The sequence below is a fragment of the Trachypithecus francoisi genome, unplaced genomic scaffold, assembly GCF_009764315.1.
Source record: "Trachypithecus francoisi isolate TF-2019V2 unplaced genomic scaffold, Tfra_2.0 Lachesis_group5, whole genome shotgun sequence".
Taxonomy (NCBI): Eukaryota; Metazoa; Chordata; class Mammalia; order Primates; family Cercopithecidae; genus Trachypithecus; species Trachypithecus francoisi.
Genome location: NW_022681470.1, coordinates 28,796,359 through 28,820,385, shown reverse-complemented (window position 1 = coordinate 28,820,385; position 24,027 = coordinate 28,796,359). Strand labels below are relative to the sequence as shown.

At 38.8% G+C, this 24,027-nt stretch overlaps 1 protein-coding gene across 8 annotated transcripts in view; it reads right to left on the bottom strand.

Moving 5' to 3' along the window:
* The window catches only part of DNM3 (dynamin 3), a 589,217-nt gene that overhangs the window by 337,960 nt on the left and 227,230 nt on the right, over nt 1-24,027 (bottom strand). For all 8 annotated transcript variants that reach the window (XM_033200233.1, XM_033200237.1, XM_033200230.1 and 5 more), the window contains exons 11-12: nt 15,275-15,361; nt 2,241-2,311 (exon numbers count right to left, since the gene is read on the bottom strand). In XM_033200233.1, the coding sequence (XP_033056124.1) occupies nt 2,241-2,311; nt 15,275-15,361 (158 nt within the window). The remainder of the gene's footprint in view (nt 1-2,240; nt 2,312-15,274; nt 15,362-24,027) is intronic.

The window sequence follows — 24,027 nt, the reverse complement described above, 5'->3', positions numbered from 1 at the left end:
ATAAAACTGTAGTTCAACAGCTTCTAAGACAGCAAATATGGAAATTTATTGGAAAAGAAACTCTAGCTCATTTATTATAGAAAAAAAGTTTCAAGATTATAAAGGTGAAATTTAAATTGAAGCACGGGTTATATAATATGTTTAAACTTGAACCTTTTTCTAAATGGATTATGACTTTTTCTACATTCTCCCCCTCTAATTGTGGTACCACAACAAGGCAGCATCCTTTTCACTCTTAAGTTATTGTGTCAATTTTACATCGACATCTGCTACATTTTTGTAAGAACCTAACTGGCATTTGTAATCCATGAAAATCAACATTAAAGGCAGCATTCCTGTTATTTTAAATGTCTCAAGGATTTGTTTGTCTTTTAAACTCCTCAGAGAAGCAGTGAGGAAAATGAAGAATGTGTCAGTTTAAATTTTTACATGTGTGTCTCTATATTTTTCAATTATTAGGCAAGCTCCTAAAAGGCAAAAAGTTTTTTTCTTTTTCTACATTCTGCCCCCCACCCACCATAGAAACTAGAGTAGAGCTTGGTACAGGCTCCCTAGGCTCACTGACTGTGGAGGAAACCTGGAAAAAATTCTCAGATTCCCTTTCCAGACTGAGGGATAAGGATGCACGTTACAGTCTAGGTGAATCTGCAGAAGGAAGTGAACAGAGCACATGGTGAGAGCCATGGGGCTAAAAGAGAGGGGGGCAAGTCTGTGCGAAATTCCTGTGCAGCAAATACCTATCAAGAAGTGGGTGTGTTGGCCGGGCGCGGTGGCTCAAGCCTGTAATCCCAGCACTTTGGGAGGCCGAGACGGGCGGATCACGAGGTCAGGAGATCGAGACCATCCTGGCTAATACGGTGAAACCCTGTCTCTACTTAAAAATACAAAAAACTAGCCGGGCGACGAGGCGGGCGCCTGTAGTCCCAGCTACTCGGGAGGCTGAGGCAGGAGAATGGCGTAAACCCGGGAGGCGGAGCTTGCAGTGAGCTGAGATCCGGCCACTGCACTCCAGCCTGGGTGGCAGAGCAAGACTCCGTCTCAAAAAAAAAAAAAAAAAAAAAAAAAAAAAAAAAAGAAGTGGGTGTGGGCAGGGTGGCTGCAAAGACAACTAGACTAGGGCACATATTTATGGTTGGGTTCTAACAATATTACACGTATGCCACAGACAGAAAATGGTGGAATAAATCTTATCTACCATTCACTAGTAACAGCCATTGGATGCAAAATATATTTACACAATTGGCTAGGACATCACAACCACAGCCAAGTTTAGGATGAGATAATTTTCTGTTGGATAATTGGGCCTGTTCTCCCTAAAACATGCCTATAAATTCCTCAGGCCACTGTTTAGTTTAGGTCACAGGGTCTGCATATCCATTTCTTCTAAATCAGAATGTAATAAAACAAATTAATTTGACATTCTGCCATTTTTTTATTTGTCTCTGTTCTTGAATACTCAGTTTAAGTAAAAGTACATAGGCTCTTTTGTTTTACATTTTACATAAAATAAACTATATTTTATACACAAAGTTGGAATCACTTAAATGCAAAAATATATTTTAGAGGTAGTATCAAGATTATTTAAATCAAATGAAAACTAGTTTCACTAATGGGCAGGAAAAGATAGTGCATTCAAGGTCTTAAAAATGTCACACAGTGAATAGCCAGTCCTGAGTAACTAACCATAATGTCTGCATGATAATGTATTTGAAAAATGGCAATATTTGTATACACACTTTATAGAAAATAAAATTTTCATCCCGACAGATTACATCTAATTTCACAAAGGAAAGTTTGAAAAAAAAAAAAAAAAAACACAGGCCTCTAGATTCTGACTTACAAAAGTTGAAATAGCTTGCATCCTGTAAATTACACATGCTATTTCAAATTGATGTGAAAAACTGTTCCCCTCAAAATTTTAAACATGCATTAATTACTGTTTTTCTATAGGAGTTCAAGTACAAACTGCAGAACATCATCCAAAAATGATGAGGTGATAAGTATGTAAGACATACATGACTTCATACGCCGCATAATAGAGCCAACTACTTTACTGAGAGAATAGTAAATATCCCTGCCCTACGACCACGGAGCTCAGACTTCCTAAGTAGGTAAACTGAGAGTTAATCTTGGCACAGATTGTATTCTCAAAGGTGGTGAAACTGTAGCAAATATTCACAATGTGTGTTTGAGACAAACCAATAGGAGGAATGCATGTGACAATCAAGTGTTTCACGTACTTTGCGAAGCCAATGAAGTCTTCATGGTTGGTGTTGATGTAAGAGACTTGAATGTCAATCAATAGCAATACCTATAAGTCAAAGAGAAACACTTCAGTGAAAGCCCATCTAAAAATTCTCAAACATTAAATTCGGTAATTGCCCACAAATTAATTACCTTCATATAATTTTTTAAAGGATACTTCAATTAAAATGAAAAGAACCTTAACTTTTCTTTATTAGACTCATAATTTTGTACTCTAAACTCATAAGTTAAAAATCTACTCTAGAAAAGTAAATCTGAGTAGCACATAAACAGAATAGCATTATAACTTATAGGCATACACTATTTGCTACCTTAGTACAGAATCTAGAATTATTTGATTTCTCTAAAATGTAGGCATAGTGTTCAAAAGAAGGACAAGCACAAATAAGATATGTGGCAGGAGGGCCCATGAGGGGTGCTGTGAGCTTATTCTTCCTGTAGACATCATATATTAGCGACAAATTAGTAATTCACCTCTTGTTTTCTCTCTCCTTTTCTATCTTTAGCAGCTTAAAGAACCATCTCAAGATGCTTTATACATTTCAGGAGAAGCATTTGATCAGCCAACTCAAAAAGTCAATATACAAATAAATCATTGAATCCAAACATAAATCAGAAGCTGGGCATGGTGGTGTCTGCCTATAGTCTCAGCTACTCTGGAGGCTGAGGTGAGAGAAATACTTGAGCCCAGGAGTTCAAAGCTGCAGCGAGTCATCATCAGGCCTGTGAATAGCCACTGCATTTCAGTCTGGGCAACATAGCAAGACCCCATCTCATAACAATAACAATAATAATAATAGTAGTTGGTGGCTGGTAAGATGGCTGAATACGAACAGCTCCAGTATGCAGCTCCCAGTGAAATCAACACAAAAGCAGGTGATTACTGCATTTCCAACTAAGGTACATGGCTCATCACATTGGGACTGGTTAGATAGTGGGTGCAGCCCATGGAGGGTGAGCTGAAGCAGGGTGGGGCACTGCCTCACCCAGGAAGCCTATGGGGTCGGGGAACTCCCTCCCCTAGCCAAGGGAAGCCATGACTGACTGTGCCATGAGGAACAGTACATTCTAGCCCAGGTACTACACTTTTCCCATGGTCTTCTCAACCTGCAGACCAGGAGATTTCCTTGGGTGCCTACATCACCAGGGCCTAGGGTTTCAAGCACAAAACTGGGCAGCCATTTGGGTAGACAATGAGCTAGATGCAGAAGTTTTTTTTCCATACCCCAGTGGCACCTGGAATGCCAGCAAGATAGAACCGTTCACTCCCCTGGAAAAGGGGCTGAAGCCAAGGAGCTAAGTGGTCTAGATCAGCAGATCCCACCCCCAAGAAGCCCAGCAAGCTAAGATCCACTGGCTTGAAATTCTCGCTGCCATCACAGCAGTCTGAAGTCAACCTGGGACGCCACAGCTTGGTGGGGGGAGGGACATCCGCAATTACTGAGGCTTGAGTAGGCGGTTTTCCCATCACAGTGTAATCAAACCTGCTGGGAAGTTTGAACTGTGCCTTTTGAAAGAAAGGCAGCAGCCCCAGCCAGAGGCTTATAGATTAAAACCCCCATCTTCCTGGGACAGAACACCTGGGGGAAGGGGTGGCTGTGGGTGCAGCTTCAGCAGACTTAAATGTTCCTGCGTGCCAGCCCTGAAGAGAACGTCGGATCTCCCAGCACAGCGCTCAAGCTCTGCTAAAGGACAGACTGCCTCCTCAAGTGGGTCCCTGACTTCTGTGCCTCCTGACTGGGAGACACCTCCCAGCAGGGATCAACAGACACCTCATACAGGAGACCTCCAGCTGGCATCTGGTGGGTGTCCCTCTGGGACAAAGCTTCCAGAGGAAGGAACAGGCAGCAAGTTTTGCTGTTCTGCAACCTCTGCTGGTGATACCCAGGCCAACAGGGTCTGGAGTGGACCTCCAGCAAACTCCAGCAGACCTGGAGCAGAGGGGCCTGCCTGTTAGAAGGAAAACTAACAAACAGAAAGGAATAGCATCAACATCAAAAAAAGGGTGTCCACCAGAAACCCCATCTGAAGGTTACCAACATCAAAGACCAAAGGTAGATAAATCCACAAAGATGAGGAAAAATCAGTGCAAAAAGACCGAAAATTCCAAAAACCAGAATGCCTCTTATCTTCCAAAGGATCACAACTCCTCTCCAGCAAGGAAACAAAACTGGACAAAGAATGAGTATGATGAATTGACAGAAGTAGGCTTCACAAGGTGGGTAATAACAAACTCCTCTGAGTTAAAGGAGCATGTTCTAACCCAATGCAAGGAAGCTAAGAACCTTGAAAACATATTAGAGAAATTGCTAACTAGAATAACCAGTTTAGAGAAAAACATAAATGACCTGATGGAGCTGAGAAACACAGCACGAGAACTTCGTGAAGCATACACAAGTATCGATAGACAAATCAACCAAGTGGAAAAAGGATATCAGATATTGAAGAATCAACTTAATGAAATAAAGTGTGAAAACAAGATTACAGGAAAAGGAATGAAAAGGAAAGAACAAAGCCTCCAAGAAATATGGGACTATGTGAAAAGACCAAACCTACGTTTGACTGGTGTACCTAAAAGTGACAGGGAGAATGGAACCAAGTTGGAAAACACTCTATAGGATATTATCCAGGAGAACTACTCCAACCTAGCAAGACAGGCCACATTCAAATTCAGGAAATACAGAGAACACTACAAAGGCACTCCTCAAGAAGAGCAACCCCAAGACACATAATCATCAGATTCACCAACATTGAAATGAAGGAAAAAATGTTAAGGGCAGCAAGAGAGAAAGGTCGGGTTACCCACAAAGGGAAGCCCATCAGACTAACAGCGGGTATCTCTGCAGAAACTCCGCAAGCCAGAAGAGCGGGAGCCAATATTCAACATTCTTAAATTTCAACCCAGAATTTCATATCCAGCCAAACTAAGCTTCATAAGTGAAGGAGAAATAAAATCCTTTACAGACTAGTAAAAAGTAGGAGATTTTGTCACTACCAGGTCTGCCTTACAAGAGCTCCTGAAGGCAGCACTAATTATGGAAAGGAAAAACCAGTACCAGCCACTGCAAAAACATACCAAATGGTAGAAAACATCAACACTATGAACACTATGAAGAAATTGCATCAACTAATGGGCAAAATAACCAGCTAGCATCATAATGACAAGATCAAATTCACACATAACAATATTAACCTTAATTGTAAATGGGCTAAATGTCCCAATTAAAAGATACAGCCTGGCAAATTGAATAGAGTCAAGACCCATCAGTGTGCTGTATTCGGAAAACCCATCTCATGTGCAAAGACACACATAGGCTCAAAATAAAGGGATGGAGGAAGATTTACCAAGCAAATGGAAAGCAAAAAAAAAAAAAAAGTAGGGTTGCAATCCTAGTTGATGATAAAACCTGCTTTAAACCAACAAAGACCCAGCCTGGCGCAGTGGCTCATGCCTGTAATCCCAGCACTTTGGGAGGTGAAGCGGGGCAAATCACAAGGTCAGGAGATTGAGAACATCCTGGCTAACATGATGAAACCCTATCTCTATTAAAAATATAAAAAATTAGCCAGGTGTGATGGCGGGTGCCTGTAGTCCCAGCTACTCAGGAGGCTGAGGCAGGAGAATGGCATGGACCCAGGAGGCGGAGCTTGCTGTGAGCCGAGATCCCACCACTGCACTCCAGCCTGGGTGACAGAGCAAGACTCCGTCTAAAACAACAACAACAACAACAACAAACCAACAAAGACCCAAAAAGACAAAGAAGGGCATTACATAATGGTAAAGGGATCAATGCAACAAAAAGAGCTAACTATCCTAAATATATATGTGCCCAATAGAGGAACATCCAGATTCATAATGCAAGTTCTTAGATACCTACAAAGAGATTTAGACTTTCACACAATAATACTGGGAGACTTTAGCACCCCACCGTTGACATTAGACAGATCAACAAGACAGAAGGTTAACAAGGATATCCAGGACTTAAACTCAGCTCTGCAGACCTAATAGACATCTACAGAACTCTCCATCCCAAATCAACAGAATATACATTCTTCTCAGCACCACATCACACTTATTCCAAAACTGACCACATAAATACATTCCTCAGCAAATGCAAAAGAACAGAAATCATAACAAACAGTCTGTCAGACCACAGTGCAATCAAATTAGAACTCAGGATTAAGAAACTCAAAACCACACAACTACATGGAAACTGAACAACCTGCCACTGAATGATTACTGGGTAAATAACGAAATTAAGGCAGAAATAAATAAGCTCTTTGAAACCAATGAGAATGAAGACACAACGTACCAGAATCTCTGGACACAGTTAAACCAGTGCTTAGAGGGAAATTTATAGCACTAAATGCTGACAGGAGAAAGCAGGAAAGATCTAAAATCGACACCCTTATATCACAACTAAAAGAACAATAGAAGCAAGAGCAAACAAACGCAAAAGCTAACAGAAGACAAGAAATAACTAAGATCAGATCAGAACTGAAGGAGATAGAGACACAAAAACCCCTTCAAAAAAAATCAGTGAATCCAGGAGCTGTTTTTTTGAAAAGATTAACAAAATAGATAGACTGCTAGTCAGATTAGTAAAGAAGAAAAGAGAAAAATCAAATAGACACAATAAAAAATGATAAAGGGGATATCACCTTTGACAGCAAAGAAATATAAACTACCATCAGAGAATACTATAAACACCTCTACGCAAATAAACTAGAAAATCTAGAAAAAAATGGATAAATTCCGGGATATATGCACCCTCCCAAAACTAAACCAGGAAGAAGTCAAATCCCTGAACAGAACAATAACAAGTTCTGAAATTGAGGTAGTAATTAATAGCCTACCAACCAAAAAATGCCAAGGACAAGACGGATTCACAGCTGAATTCTACAATAGGCGCAAAGAGGAACTGGTACCATTCCTTCTGAAACTATTCCAAACAATACAAAAAAAGGGAATCCGCCCTAACTCATTTTATGATGCCAACATCATCCTGATACCAAAACCTGGCAGAGACACACACAAAAGAGAAAATTTCAGGCCAATATCCCGATGAACATCAATGTAAAAATCCTCAATAACATACTGGCAAACCGAATCCAGCAGCGCATCAAAAAGCTTATCCACCACGATCAAGTCAGCTTCATCCTTGAGATTCAAGGCTGGTTCAACATATGCAAATCAATAAATGTAATCCATCACATAAAGAGAACCAATGACATAAACCACATGATTATCTCAATAGATGGAGAAAAAGCCTTCAATAAAATTCAACATTCCTTCATGCTAAAAACTCTCAATAAACTAGGTATTCATGGAACATATCTCAAAATAGTACGAGTTATTTATGACAAACTCACAGCCAATATCACACTGAATGGGCAAAACCTGGAAGCATTCCCTTTGCAAACTGGCACAAGACACGGATTTCCTCTCTCCGCATTCCTATTCACCATAGTATTGGAAGTTCTGGCCAGGGCAATCAGGCAAGAGAAAGAAATAAAGCATATTTAAATAAAAAGAGAGGAAGTTAAATTGTCTCTGTTTGCAGATGACATGACTGTATATTTAGAAAACCCCATCATCTCAGCCTGAAATCTCCTTAAGCTGATAAGCAACTTCAGCAAATTCTCAGGATACAAAATCAATGTGCAAAAATCACAAGCATTCCTATACACCAATAAGAGACAAACAGAGAGCCAAACCATGAGTGAACTCCCATTCGCAATTGCTACAAAGAGAATAAAATACCTAGGAATCCAACTTACAAGGGATGTGAGGGATCTCTCCAAAGAGAACTACAAACCACTGCCCAAGAAAATAAAAGAGGACACAAACAATTGGAAAAAAACATTCCTTGCTCAGGGATAGGAAGAATCAATATTGAGAAAATGGCAATACTGCCCAGAGTAATTTATAGGTTCAATGCTATCCCCATCAAGCTACCAATGACTTTCTTCACAGATTTAGAAAAAACTAGTTTAAATTTTATATGGAAACAAAAAAGAGTTTGTATAGCCAAGACAATCCTAAGCAAAAAGAAGAAAGCTGGAGGCATCACGCTGCCTGACTTCAAATTATACTACAAGGCTACAGTAACCAAAACAGCATGGTACTGGTATCAAAACAGAGATATAGATCAATGGAACAGAACAGAGGCCTCAGAAATAATGCCCCACATCTACAACCATCCGATCTTTGACAAATCTGACAAAAACAAGCAATGGGGAAAGGATTCCCTATTTAATAAATGGTGCTGGGAAAACTGGCTAGCCATATGCAGAAAACTGAAACTGGATCCCTTCCTTACACCTTATACAAAAATTAACCCAAGATGGATTAAAAACTTAAACATAACACCTAAAAGCATAAAAATCCTAGAAGAAAACCTAGGCAATACCATTCAGGACATAGGCATGGGCAAAGACTTCATGACTAAAATACCAAAAGCAATGGCAACAAAAGCCAAAATTGACATAGGATCTAATTAAACTAAAGAGCTTCTGCATAGCAAAAGAAACTATCATCAGAGTGAACAGGCAATCTACAGAATGGGAGAAAATTTTTGCAATCTACCCATCTGACAAAGGGCTAATATCCAGAATCTACAAAGTATGTATACAAATGTACAAGAAAAAGCAAAAAAAAAAAAAAAAAATCAAAAACTGGGCGAAGGATATGAACAGACACTTCTCCAAAGAAGACACTTACACAGCCAAGAAACATATGAAAAAATGCTCATCATCACTGGTCTTTAAAGAAATGCAAATCAAAACCACAATGAGATACTATCTCATGCCAGTTAGAATAGAAATCATTAAAAAGTCAGGAAACAACAGACGCTGGAGAGGATGTGGAGAAATAGGAATGCTTTTACACTGTTGGTGGGAGTGTAAATTAGTTCATCCATTATGGAAGACAGTGTGGCGATTCCTCAATGACCTAGAACCAGAAATACCATTTGACCCATCTATACCTTTACTGGGTACATACCCAAAGGATTATAAATCATTCTACTATAAAGACACATGCACACATATGTTTATTGCAGCACTGTTCACAATAGCAAAGACTTGGAACCAACCCAAATGCCCATCAATGATACAATGGATAAAGAAAATGTGGCTCATATACACCATGGAATACTATGCAGCCATAAAAAAGGCTGAGTTCATGTCTTTGCAGGAACATGGATGAAGCTGGAAACCATCATTCTCAGCAAAATATCACAAGGACAGAAAACCAAACACTGCGTGTTCTCGCTCATAAGTGCAAGTTGAACAATGAGAACACGTGGACACAGGAAAGGGAGCATCACACACCAGGGCCTGCTGGGGGGTGGGGAGCTAGGGGAGGGAGAGCATTAGGAGAAATACCTAATGTAGATGACAGGTTGATAGGTGCAGCAAACCACCATGGCGCGTGTATACGTATGTAACAAACCTGCACATTCTGCACATGTATCCCAGATCTTAAAGTATAATAAATTTAAATAATAATAATAAGGTCAGATCTCTGCTAAAATATCACTCATCAGAGGGATCTTCCTGCCCATTCTATTTAAACTAGCACGCTGGTTACTCTCCATTGTGTTACCCTGCCTTCTTTTCTTTTGCAGCACTAACACTAGCTAACATGGCAAGTTTTTACAAATTTCTTATATAGACCTCATCTGTTGTATCCACTGCTACATCCCCAGTGCCTAGAACAGTGCCTGAAACATCATGAGAATTAAATGAAGATTTGTAATGGAGTAAACTGGATACATGTCCCAGGCAACATGAAAATATTCTAAATATAAGGTACTTATAATCTCTAAGTCAGAGACTTGGGAGGTCCCTCTGTAGAAAATAGTATTCAATGGGGAGACGAGGAGGCTGAGAGAAAACAAGAGAGAAGTGCAGCAACCAGAACCTGCAAAAAAGAATGTATTATACCAGAGATATTCAAAACTGACTTCCTCTTCCTATGTTTCCTTGTGCTCTCCCAACTGAATCCTGTCTCTTTCCAGGATGCTGAGATTTGCTAACAGGGAGAGAGACGGTGCTTACAGATCTCTGCCTGAATATCTCCAGAGCTCTGCTCTTCGACGTTGTTGAATAAATTTTGGTGACTATCATGAGTATTTGTTTACTGCCTCCCTTCACTGAAGGTAGCATTTGAGTGCATCAGAGTCCTTATAGCAACAGTTCACAGACATACTCTACAAAATGCTCCCCCGTGGGTACATCCTCAAGAAAGCCATCCCTGATCCTTATCCCCTACCCAACCCAAGACCAGGTTGGATTGTACTATTACTCTCAAATAGACTACATGCCATAATTATATACATACATAAAATTATGTATATGTATAAAATTATGTATATGTATAAAATTATGTATTCTATAAAATAAATATAGGGTGCTATATATACATATGTACATATATGCATATATTTTCAAATATGTATATCCATATACTTATATATGTATATATACATATATAAGCATATATACATAAATGTATGTGTATATGTGTATATACATACGTACATGTGTATATACATACATATATGTACATGTATATATACACTATATGTACATATGTACATATATACGTGTATATATACTATATAATACATACATATATGTATGTGTATATATACACTATATATACACATATGTGTGTTTGTGTATGTGTATGTGTGTGTATATCTATATAGCACCCTATACTTATTTGTGGCATTTACTACAAATGTAATTAATTTTTTTGTTTGTTTGTTTAATGTTTCTCTTCTCTGCAAGACTATACACTCCATAGAAGCTGGGATTATGTTTCTCTTGTTCACCATTTTATCCTTAGAACTTTAGAGCCTAGCATGATACACATAGTAGATGCCCAATAAACATCTGTGGCCTTAATTATGTAACTATCTACCAGGCTTGAAGAACAGTTAACTCTCTTTTTTATGTTGTTGTTGTTTTTTGATACAGAGTCTCACTCTGTTGCCCAGGCTGGAGTGCAATGGTGCATTCTCAGCTCACTGCAACCTCCACCTCCTGGGTTCAAACAATTCTCCCACCTCAGCCTCCCAAGTAGCTGGGATTACAGGCACCCACCATCATGCCCAGCTAATTTTTGTATTTTTGTAAAGACAAGATTTCACCATGTTGGCCAGGCTGGTCGTGAACTCCTGACCTCAGGTGATCTACCCACCTCAGCCTCCTAAAGGCTGGGATTACAGGCGTGAGCCACCATGCCCAGCCAAGAACAGTTAACTTTCCAGGGAGTGATTTATTCCCATATATAGATATATAATTAGTATGTGGCCACTTGTTCTTGTTTTGTACTCAGTACCCAGTGCTATGGGCTTGGAGGCTTTGTTTTTGTGGCTAATCTCAACCAGTCATCTGACCAAATCTTGCTGAGAGTCACAAGGGGACCTGCCAAAAAAAGATTTAAAAGATCACTCCAAATCCCACTACCAAAAATAAAGTCAAGGGATGGGGGTTATTGGGTCAATAACATCATACTTGTATGAAAAAATTTCGTATAGTCAGATAGAGTTTTGTTTCATATCTTGAAGAAAACTGAAACATTAGGAAGCGTGATCATTATTGGATTAGTTGTAGTTTTGCCTCTCTTCTCCCAACAATAAAGCCAGATTCTGTTAAATTGTATATTTCAAATCCATTTGGCCAAAAGCTTGTACCAATAAACTGTAATATTTGAACACAAATAAACTGTTGCCACTGTAAGGAGCAAAATATCTTCATAATCCTCAGCATCGCCAAAGGTTGTCCTGAATATCTTTTGGACGTTCACACACATTAACTTGGACTGTGGCACAGGAAAAAAAAAAAAAGTGGAAAAAAATAAAAGCTATGGCTGTTCTCATTATATTCCTGGAAACTGGGAGTCTGTGTTCACTCTAGGAAAAGAGCCAGGTCGCATGTGGGGGATAAAAAGAAAAATAGTCCATTTTTTTCCTCGTTTTTTCACTTTCTCAGAGTTTCTCACTGCCTTTTTCACCCACAGTTACTGAATATTTAGTTGAAGCAAAGTAAAGCTACCCCTGGTGGCAGGAGTTGCCCAGAAAGTCCACCGCTTCGACATGCAATGACATGTATGGAAGCACCGAGACTAACGGCTGGCACACTCAGACATTCAAAACACCTTTGTTTAAGAAAAAGCTACAGACAGATTTATGGCTTTCCATATTTTTAATTGTGAAGATTTTTTTCCCACAAAGCTTCCAGAGCAGAAGTTGGTAGTAAGTCTACTTTTTAAAGAAAGAAAGAAAACGGCAAGAATGCCCCAGAGCTGTTCAGGCACGGAGGCCTGCGGATATGGGTCACTCTGTCTAACTGGATACTTTAAAAGTACCACATGGCCCCAGGCAGCACAGAGTCTGGAACTCAAATGTGAGATCTATCCAAAATGACATGTCCACACTACCAAAACCAGGCATGTTTCTGCTATGCCACACAAGTCCACATTAGAGGTGACCACTACCAGCTGTGACAGGCACTTGATAACTGCTGGACCAGACCATCTGAGATTGTGACTTAGTAGGGAGATGCCTGCCCCATCTCTTATCTCCCACTTGGGGAATAAATTAATCACTGTAACTGAGTTGCAGATTGAAAACAATTTCCCTTGAAATCAGAAAAGGCAATTCTTCCTCGAATCTACCACGTGCCATAGCTCTTTGGGAACAATAACAAAAACAAAAACAACTAAAATTAATTAAGAACTAAGAACTAAGATAGATAGATACATATGTATTTTTTTTATTATACTTTAAGTTCTAGGGTACATGTGCACAATGTGCAGGTTTGTTACACATGTACACATATGTATATTAAGACAGGGTCTTGCTCTGTCACCCAGGCTGGAGTGCAGTGGCGCAACCATGGCTCACTGCAGCCTCAAACCCCGGGCTCACATGATCCTTCCACCTCAGCCTCTGAGTAGCTATGACTACTGGTAGTGCAGGTCACCATGCCCAGCTAATTGTTTAATTTTTTTGTAGAGACAGGGTTTCACCATGTTTCCCAGGCAGGTCTCAAACTCCTGACCTCAAGCAATCTGCCTGCTTGGCCTCCCAAAGTGCTGGGATTACAGGTGTGAGCCACAAAATACTGGTCTTGTATTTTGATTACTTCTTTCTATCCTCACAAAATGGCTGTGAGTTAACTATCACTATTTCACTTTAAGATGAGAAAACTGAAGTGTAAAGATGTCAAATAATTTGTCACAAGTTACACAAAATGTTAACAACAGAGCTTGAATTCAAAATCAGGTAGTCTGAGCCCAGAGCCCACAATCTTAACAACACTGTGAAGTTTGAACATGCCATTTTACTAAAACAAAAACTCTGAAATATGAAGAAGCTAACAACTGACATAGATATAATTACAAATATTTAAAATGGTTTAAATAATTATCCTATATTTTCTCCAATATTATTTTGACAGAGGATCCCAAAGAGTTAAGTAGGATTTATTATCATTTGAATATTATAGATGAAAGACACTAAATTAAAACAGTTAGCTTATTTACTTAAGGTCAGGAGTACAGCTGATTCTTAAGAACTTAAGTTTTCTCAGCCCAGGAGGGGCCAAGACATCAGACATCAGGGAGAACCTCTGGCCCTGGGGCTCCATATCTGGCTCTAGGCTTGACTTCACTGACTCAGGAGTTAATACTGATTTGCTCATCTCAACTGAAACACAAAGCCTGTTTTCTCCTCTTTTGGCTATTGCAGCTATTCAAGAGTGTGAAAGTTGATAAACAAGTGAAAACTATAAATAGTGATTAATTAACTTTCAAAACACAATGATAAAAAGTAGTGACAATGAATCCACAGTTCAAGCAGAGAAAAGGTGGATACTGGAATCACTCACGAATGTCCCAACCTGCTGGGTCTCCTTCCCTCTGTCCCCTTTCTCCTCCACCTGCTCCTCTTCCTGACGCACCACTCTATGTGCTGTGTGTGCCTCTCTCTGTGGTTTGTTCCTCTCTCTTTTATTTTGTCTTCTTCCTTTTCCCCATTTCTCCCTCACCTCCTTCCCACTCATTTGAGAATCACAAAATCCTGTAATACTAACTTACACAGGCTTTCAGAGAGCATATAGACCAATATATTAATGCTGTACATGAGAAAACAACAGTCCAAAGAAGTGATTTACACAAGAACATGATGTTATTTTGTGGAGAGCACATGGCCTAAGTCCAGTGTTCTCTCCACACCATCACATGTGCAGCTGTGTCATGGAATTCAAGGGTATGTAAAACCCTTTGTATTTCCTGTTACAATGTTTTATAAGTAACTAAGAAAAATCCATTTAAACCTAAGATTTTTATTCTTTCCATGTAGTCCTTTACTTTTTTAAATGGATTATTCTCACTTGAAAATAATCTTTCCAAATCACAGAGCTAGGATTAGAAAACAATTTCAGGGTCACTCCTTACAAACCACATACATTCATAAAATAGAAATGTTTAAAAGAGTAGTTCTCAATTTTTCTTTTCAATCATAGGTTGTATGGATAAGCTGATGAAAAGCTAGGTCCACTGTCTCCTTAGAAAACAAAAACACTGAGCATTTTGCATAATGTTTTAGGAGTTTGTGAATCTTCTGGAGCCCATCTGTGGGCCCATTAAAAGTTAAGAACTCCTGTCTTAAAGAGAAAATGTGGTATGTTTCTGGATTAGTGGTTTTCAAAGTAGGATGTATGCATGATCCATGGAGTGTTGAGAAGAAAAAATAACGAAACTCCTGTTACTGCTTTTGCATCTCATTCTTCTGAATGAAGTCTTTTTATTTGCTCATATTTTTAACATAAATAAGATATGAATATAGTATGTGTATAATTCATAAATAAGTAGAAATAAATGTAGTTGTGTTCCACTATTTTTTTTTCTTTTAAGCGACAGGCTGACTGTTGGGACCTACCAGACAACCTTGCAGAGACCTTTGACTTCCCACCAGGGAAGACCTCTCCTTACCTGGTCCTTTGTCTTCCCTTCTCGCTCACGAATGTGGTTAGCAACAATCCTTTCTGTTTCCTCGCAGAGCCTGGGGAAGTTTGCCAGCTGTCAAGAAAAGCAGATCTGAGTATGAATACTCAAAAAGTTACACTACCAAAAGAGAAGCAGAGATCAATTATGTATTTTACGGAAGATGCTCATTGCCGTTCTGGAAGCCAAAATGAAATATCATCAACTTCTAAAGAAGAATGTCAAGGTGATGGGAGAGGCTTCACAAACTATCATCAGAAGTAACCTTGTTATGTTGAGGAAACACTTCAAAACCAGTGGAGCAATTCCCTAGGAAGAAAGCAGAACCCTGGATACCATCTAGCACTGTGCTCCTGTCGAGTTGGCACTTAATAAAATTCAAAGATGAAGAAGTCAGAAAACAGGACAAAGAAAAGGATAAAGACTAACATTTTATATAGTGCCTACCATGCGCCAGGAGCTAAGGACTTCATGAATTACCTCCTTCAATATTCACAGCAATCAGAAAAGACAGATATAATTATTAACCTCATTTATTTATTTTATTTTATTTTATTTTATTTTTTTCCGAGACAGAGTTTTGCTCTTGTCACCCAGGCTAGAGTGCAGCTCACTGCAACCTCCACCTCCTGTCTCAAGCAATTCTCCTGTCTCAGCCTCCTGAGTAGCTGGGATTACAGGCACATGCCACCAAGCTCAGCTAATTTTTGTATTTTTAGTAAAGACGGGGTTTCACCATGTTGGTCAGGCTGGTCTCTAACTTCTGACCTCAGGTGATCCACCTGCCTTGGCCTCCTAAAGTGCTGGGATTACAGGCGTGAACCACCATGCCCGGCCAATCCCATTTAATAGAGGAGAAAAGTGAAGCACAGAGAGGTTAAGTAACTCATGCCCATGACTAAACAGCTCAAAAATGGTGGATTCAGGATTCCAACCTAAGTCCTAGGACTGCAGAGCCCATGGTCTTGTCCATTACTCTTCAAGGATGATTCATCCCATGAAGCACAGAGAGACTCCTTTAACTTTGTAAATTCTCCCCATAGAAAACAGATGTGTATATGTACATTTTTTCGCAAAACTATGGAAATTGTGTATGTTAATCACTTAACCCCATCTAAGTTATGCAGGTAATTGTTCAAAAAATAGTTTGTAAAAGTGAATAGATTAATTACAGTTGTTTTCAATATAAGGAAGAAAGAGAATGGGATGCTATGAAAATGTTTCAGGAACCCTAATCCAGAAGGAAGACTTAGACAGGCAAAGGTGTGTGAGAATGGCCATGGAGAAGATGAAGTTTGCCAGGAACAGGAACATGTGTGAAGGCGAGGTAGAAGTGCAGGCAATTAGCGGTGATAAAAGTGAAAGAAAGTCAGTGCAGAAATTGAGGAGTATGATCCTGAGACAAAGCTAGAAAAGTAGAGAGGGGCCACATCAAGCAGATCCTTGCAATTCTGTTAGGTATTTAGGCTACTGAAGCAATTCGATGGAATGGAAATAATGGTGGCTTCTACTGGGATGACAGCCATGGAAATGGAGAAAAGTGGGCACATTCATGACATGCCAGGCAAAATATTAATTCCAATTTTTAAAGTACTTGCAAATTAAAGGAGATTACTAGATAGCTCAATAAAATAGGCAAAGAATATGATTCAATTCATAAAAAAGTAAGAGTCAATAAGCAGAAGGAAAAACAAACTGTAAAGTGATCTAATGCAAAGAAAAGCAATAACTATCATGTTGGCAAAATGCTATGATTTTTTTATAAGACTTACTACAGGTGAAGGTATACTGAGATTAGCACAATTCAAACTTGTTGAGGGGTATCAACAAGAGAAATCTTTCTGGAAAGCAATTTAGCATTACATATCAAAAGTCTTGCGCGCGTGCACACACACACACAGACAGAGAAAGAGACAGAGATCTCAACCTAATAACCTCAGAGAATTCTGAACTACAATGATAAGGACATTCATCACAGCATTAGTTGGAAAAGCCACAATAAGATAAACAAATAAAACTATAAACTACCTAGTATCCGATGATGTTAAATAAATGAAGGTAGATCCACTTATGTGATGTAATGTAACCATTTTGAATCACACTTTTAATAATAGCTAATGACATGGTAAGGTATTTACAACACTAAGCGAAGAAAAGTAGGCTACTAAATATATAATGTGATTATGCACAAGCATAGTGTTTTGGTTTGGATATTTCTTCCCTCCAAATTCATGCTAAAATTCAATCCCCAATGTGGCTACATTGACCAGTCGGGCTTTTAAGAGGTGATTGGGTCATGAAGGCTCTGCCATCATGAGTGGATTAATCCATTCATGGATTAATGGATTAATAGGTTATCATGGGAGTGGGACTGGTAGCTTTATAAGAAGAGGACTAGCAACCTGAGCTAGCATGCTACCACACTCAGTGCCCTTACAATATGATTGATACCCTGTACCACCTTGGGACTCTGCACAGAGTCCCCACCAGCAAGAAGGCCCTTACCAGAGGCAGACCCTCAACGCTGGACTCCTCAGCTTCCATAACTGTAAGAAATAAATTCCTTTTCTCTATAAATTCCTTTTCTGTATAAAGAAATAAATCCCTTTTCTGTATACCCATTTTCAGGTATTCTGTTACAAACAACAGAAAATGAACTAAGACACTTCCACACACACATGCACACACACACACAGAGTCACACACCACCATATACCCTGATATTTTTCAAGGATATAGCCCAATCTTACAAATACCAACATTCTTGAGTAATATGGTAGCATATAATATTTCTCTAAACTTGTAAGGACTTGGATCAAGGCCTCCCTGAAATGTGGCTTCTGTATGGTCACCTGGGGTCACTGTGCACATTACCTTTATAGCATGCACAACATATATTAGTGTCTTAGCAAGATAACAAACTACAGTACTTCATGGAACCATCATAATCACAAGATCTCATATATGTTAAATCTTCCATCGCTGCAAGTCTGCTCTCTCTGCATAGAAAAAGATTTGCACGATACTAAAAAGTGTTAATAGCAATAATTCTTTGAATAATGCATAATTTTATTTATCTACATTTTCCAAATATTTCTACAGTGGATATAGATTATGTTCATAACATCATAAAAGCATAGAAACCTGACTGCTTTGGTTACCTCAAAAATCATCACCAGTGTCTCTATGAGGTCCTCAATCTCTCATCCCCTTACTGGCTCTTACCTGAATCCTGAGATGTATGCTCACCTGGGGGCTTATTTCATGAATTATTGCAAGATACAAATGGAGCTCATACCTCTCATTTTGGAAACATTCTCCAGAAAAAGCTCTATTATACCAGAACCCCTCTTGACTCTCTGAAAGTCCTGCAAGTTATTTTTTGTGAGGCTTATAAAAGCCTTCAGAGTGGAAGAGATGGCTGATCAATTCCAGTCCTTCTTGACTAGTGCAAACCTGAGTGATGTATCTGACACCAACCATTAGCTTGCCCTAGGCCACCAAGACAATCAGTTCCCCTGCACTCAGACAGCCTCCCAAGCTATTCAATGACAGCCACACTATTATAGAATCACTTTGCCTCAGAGAAGTAACTACGCAAGCAATTGAGGTCTACCAAGGAAGACTGGGATGCCTTTAACAACATTTAGAAAACAGATTACAGCAGAAAGTTATTTTTAAAACCATCAAATAGTGGCAATATAAATATTTATTCAGAAACTAAACACTTGATAGCTGAAGGACCCCAGGCCAGTACATGGCCATCATTAAGTCAGGGAAAGGCCAAAATGACAAGAATATCCCATGAAGTAGAGACATCTAAGAATGCCTCCAATCTACTGGCCTTGGCAGGAGGATTGATCTGTGTGCATGCGTGTATCTCCTGATCTTTCCAAGCTTACTGCCCATGGGCTCAATTCTACCAGAAAAGGAATCTGTAAGAGCCACATTTTGTACCTACAATTGAGACAAGTGGAAGTCAATAAGCCTAAATTCTAAGCAGAACAAAAGAAAAAGAGAACACACTAAAAGAACTACCATTATGGAGACAAAGGAGGAAAAACCTTGAAGAGACACTAAGCAATGTAAGATTTAGGCATCACTGAATGGCATTAATGGAACAACTGGTTTGGTTACTAGATGGTTGATATTGAACTGATTGTGGGAGTATAAGAGTCAAAATCTTGGTTTTAACTGCTGGCTTTCAAATATAAAATATATAAATATATATAAATAGTCCCAATTCTTCTTATATATAAATAGTCCCAAATATATAAATAGTCCCAATTCTTAAGATACATACATAGAGAGGTTTAAAAAAAAAAGTCCTACTGACGTTTAAAATGATTTCTGATTAGGCTTTCTACCACTCATTTCATTATCTCATTTAATCTTATAATGAGATTATTTCATGATCTCATTCAAACTGTGCCCTGCTCAGTTTGCATCTCCCTTTACTTAGCTTTAAAACATACTTAACTTTGATTGCTCAATTCAATCCCTCACCTCTCTTCTATGTCTCTTATTTAATGTGTAATCACCATTTCTTCAATCATTTATACCATTACAATTGTCAATCATTTTTGCACTTTTTTAATTTGAATGTCAAATTAAAAGCCTACAGTTGTAAGAATAAGGGAGTTATTATTTGTCAAAGTAATCAGAATATTAACTATGTATGCCCAAATAATATTGATGTGGAAGATGTCATCTTTAGGCCTTTATTCCTCTAATTATTAATTAAATAACCTATAAATTGGTTTATAGAGAGTCAAGGGATTAAGGATTTGCTATTCGTTATAATAACTACATTCCTAAATTTATGTCACATCAGTCATTCATTGTGCAACTGCTACAGTCCAGCTCCATGCTCAGTTTATGTCATAACACCTGATATTAGAAACCACATAGTCTTGAGTGGCAGGTTGCCTGTACAGATAGTCATATAAGAGAAATATTTTTAAAAACCAAGGGGAAATATGAAGAAATAAATACATAAACCAGGTATGAGAGGTCCTCTGAGGATTTGATGCTTACATTATAATAGTGAAACTTGTAGTCAAAGCTATACATTTATTATACAGCAAGTTAGTTCTTTTTTTTTTTTTTTTTTTTTTTTTTGAGGCAGAGTCTCGCTCTGTCGCCCGGACTGGAGTGCAGTGGCCGGATCTCAGCTCACTGCAAGCTCCGTCTCCCAGGTTTACGCCATTCTCCTGCCTCAGCCTCCCGAGTAGTGGGACTACAGGCGCCTGCCACCTCGCCCGGCTAGTTTTTGTATTTTTAGTAGAGACGGGGTTTCACCGTGTTTGCCAGGATGGTCTCGATCTCCGACCTCGTGATCCGCCCGTCTCGGCCTCCCAAAGTGCTGGGATTACAGGCTTGAGCCACCGCGCCCGGCCAGCAAGTTAGTTCTAAATAGCTTATTATTCAACTTGCATTGAATATCCTTTTTTTTTTCTAAGACAGAGTCTCACTCTGTTGCCCAGGCTGGAGTGTAGTGACACATCTTGGCTCACTGCAACCTCCACCTCCTGGGTTCAAGCGATGCTCCTTTCTCAGCCTCCCGAATAGTTGGAACTATAGGCGCCCACCACCACGTCTGGCCTGCGTTGAGTATTCTTAAATAATAAAGAAGATTCAATGGAGAAACAACACAATATACATGACTTTAGGAATCAAAACCTTCAACATTTAATTCAAGGCGAATATTTTAATTATATATGTTCCGAGAGAAAGCAGGAAAACATGTTTTAATAAGGTCCAATGTTATAAGTGTTATTTAGGGTAGTGATTAATTATTTTGGTGGAACCTCAATATAAAAATTTAATTTCAGTATGGATCACATTTTCCTAGAGAAAAAAAAAAAAACACTTGGAAGACATTTCTATCCAACAAAACAAAAATTATACACTTCCAAAATGTATTAACAGTTTATCAGATCATAAGATCTATGCTATGCTAGTACATTTTTCTTGAAATGGTCAAGAGACCAGGCAAGATTTCTGTATCTTCAAGAGGAACAAGTTTGATGCCTCCAGCAAAAACTGGAGTTATTAGGTAACCATCTGTTCATAATTCCATACCAAACCTCACTAAGAAAATAAAATCAGAACAAAATTTCTTCTATACTTATCACTTGACTTGATTGGTTTGGCTGACCTAAAGATAAGGGTTTTTATGAAAAAGCTATAAACCTTTAAATGCTGGGTGCTTGCTACAAGCCAAATAGAAATAATGAATTTTAGCACTCATAAAAGCATTCAATTTTTTAATTTCATTTTCTGTGAATTAACCACCCACCCAACACAACAAAATCCCTAGCCATCCTTTGTTTTTGTATAGCATAGTGTTGGATTTATTCAGGATATGAGAAGACACTCATCTGCGCACAACACATTTGCTATGAAAAAAAATTTTTTAAACAGATGTATTTGTAGAAAAATTTACAAAGGTGATTGAAGATGAGAAGCAATTCTAATATAAAGAGATCAAGAAATAGTGACTGTTTTCTAAGTTGCACAGGGGTTAATGGGAAAGTTCCTTATGGGGTGTTCTACATTGGCATATGAGTGGCATATGAGAAGTCAAGGAAGGTCAAAGTGAAGTTGGCAGGAAGGGGAAAGGAGTGCCAGATCCCAACGAGGCAGACTGGGACCAAGTGGGCTAGTGTTAGGCCTCCTTCTCCAGGTGGGCAAATACTTAATCTAGAAACCTCAAATATTTTCCACAAAGAGCAGGAGAAGTGTTGAGGTATAAGATGGAAAAACTTTTAAACAGAGAAATGAAGAGAACTCTAGTGTTATTTATGAAATGCTAAGGAATAAAAACAAAAAAGTCCTCACCTAAGAAACAAGAAGAGTAGAAAAACAAAAACAAAATAAAAAGTCCAACCTTGAGTGAATAAAACTGGGTGCCGCAGAGTAGTCAAAAGAGCCTATTACTTAAGTAATTCAGAAAACATCCAAAAAGGAAGTCAGGGTGGGTTGACATGGTGGCAAAACAACACCTGAAGATCATAATCAGATTTTCATCTCTCTCTTCCCAAGTTTATCTCTGGTAGACACATAATGAGCAGTTAAAATGGAAAAAAAAAAAAAAAAAACTTCAAAAGAGAAAGTGGGAGAAAAATCAGGGACCATGGTAAATTATAAATTAAGAACCAATTATAAAGATTACAAATCCTTTAATGAGTTTTAAGATTAAAAGATGAGATCCTATCACATTAAAACTGAGTCCCAGGACTGAATTTCCTATAATACCCAACAAAAGTTTCAGACTTTAATAACCTGTCTGATTTGAAGCCTGGGCACCAAAGCCTATTACATTAGACATGTATTATATGCAAAGCACAGCACAGAGTTTGACTGGATGGCAACCATTAGGAGGTGAAATGCAAGTATTTTCATACAGCATAAAAACTACAGCACATCTATATAAACCTAAAAGAAAGTCCTAAATAGTATGATGCTTTGAAGCCATTTTCCTTCATCCTACTTCAGACAAACTGACCGTCACCTACTGAATCAATGAGATATACTTCATTTTTTAATTATTCATTCAATAATTATTGTTGAAAACCAGGCTGTTTTAGGGGTGACAGAGCAATGAGCTTAATAAGCCAAGTTCTTATTCTCATGGAACTTGTATTCTCAAGGCCCCTTAATTATCTTACCACAACAACAACAACAACAGATATAAATAATATAATTAATATATTAATAGTAATATATACCGCAAAGAAAAATAAAGTTTGGTAAGTAGATGAACAATGGTGTGTGTGTGTATGTGTGTGTGTGGGGGGGGGGGGGTGTTTGGGGGAGGGCTATGCAACTGTAAACAGAAAAGTCAGAGAAAGACTCTGCTTTATGGGGCATCTGAATAGCAGAGACCTGAAAGAAGCAATGGTTTTATCTTGGGGCAGATTATTTCCCACATTAAGAATGAGAAGTGCAAAGGCTCTACAGTCATGTTTCCTTGGCCTGCTAAATAAACAAGGAATCCAGTGCAGCTGGAGAGGACCGAGAGGAGGAGAGAAAGGGGAGGAGATGAGTTTAGATATGAAAAGCTGGGGGCAAGACTGTGTAGGGCCTTGGAAGCCATGGTAAGGACTTGGATTCACTTGTTTAGTTATGTGTATTCAGAGCTAGATATTTACCTAATAAGCCACAAGATTAAGCATTTCTTCTAACAGCACTTCTTAATGGAAAATCTTTCCCTTCCTTTCCTTTTTTTTTTTTTCTTTTTTGGAAATGAAGTCTCACTGTTGTCGCCTGGGCTGGAGTGCAAAGGTGCGATCTCGACTCATTGCAACCTCTGCCTCCTGGGTTCCAGCAATTCTCCTGCCTCAGCCTCCTGAGTAGCTGAGACTATAGGCACCCCCTACCACGCTCAGCTAATTTTTGTATTTTTAGTAGAGATGGGGTTTTACCACGTTGGCCAGGCTTGTCTCAAACTCCTGACCTCAGGTGATCCACCTGCCTCGGCCTCCCAAAGTGCTGAGATTACAGGCGTGAGCCACCACTCCTGGTCCTTTCCCTGTATTTCTAATAACTGCCTAAGGTATCTTTTTTTTTCTCCCCTTGCAAAACTTTTTTTTTCTAAACAGGAAAAAAATCAATTAATTAGTATGATAATGATCCAAGAATGTGGTTTCCCAAGAGGCCAGTAAATGGCACAGTTGCTAAACTGTGGTTAAAAAAAACCAAGATGTTCCTCTCAGTGCTTCCTGAAAAGACCTTCA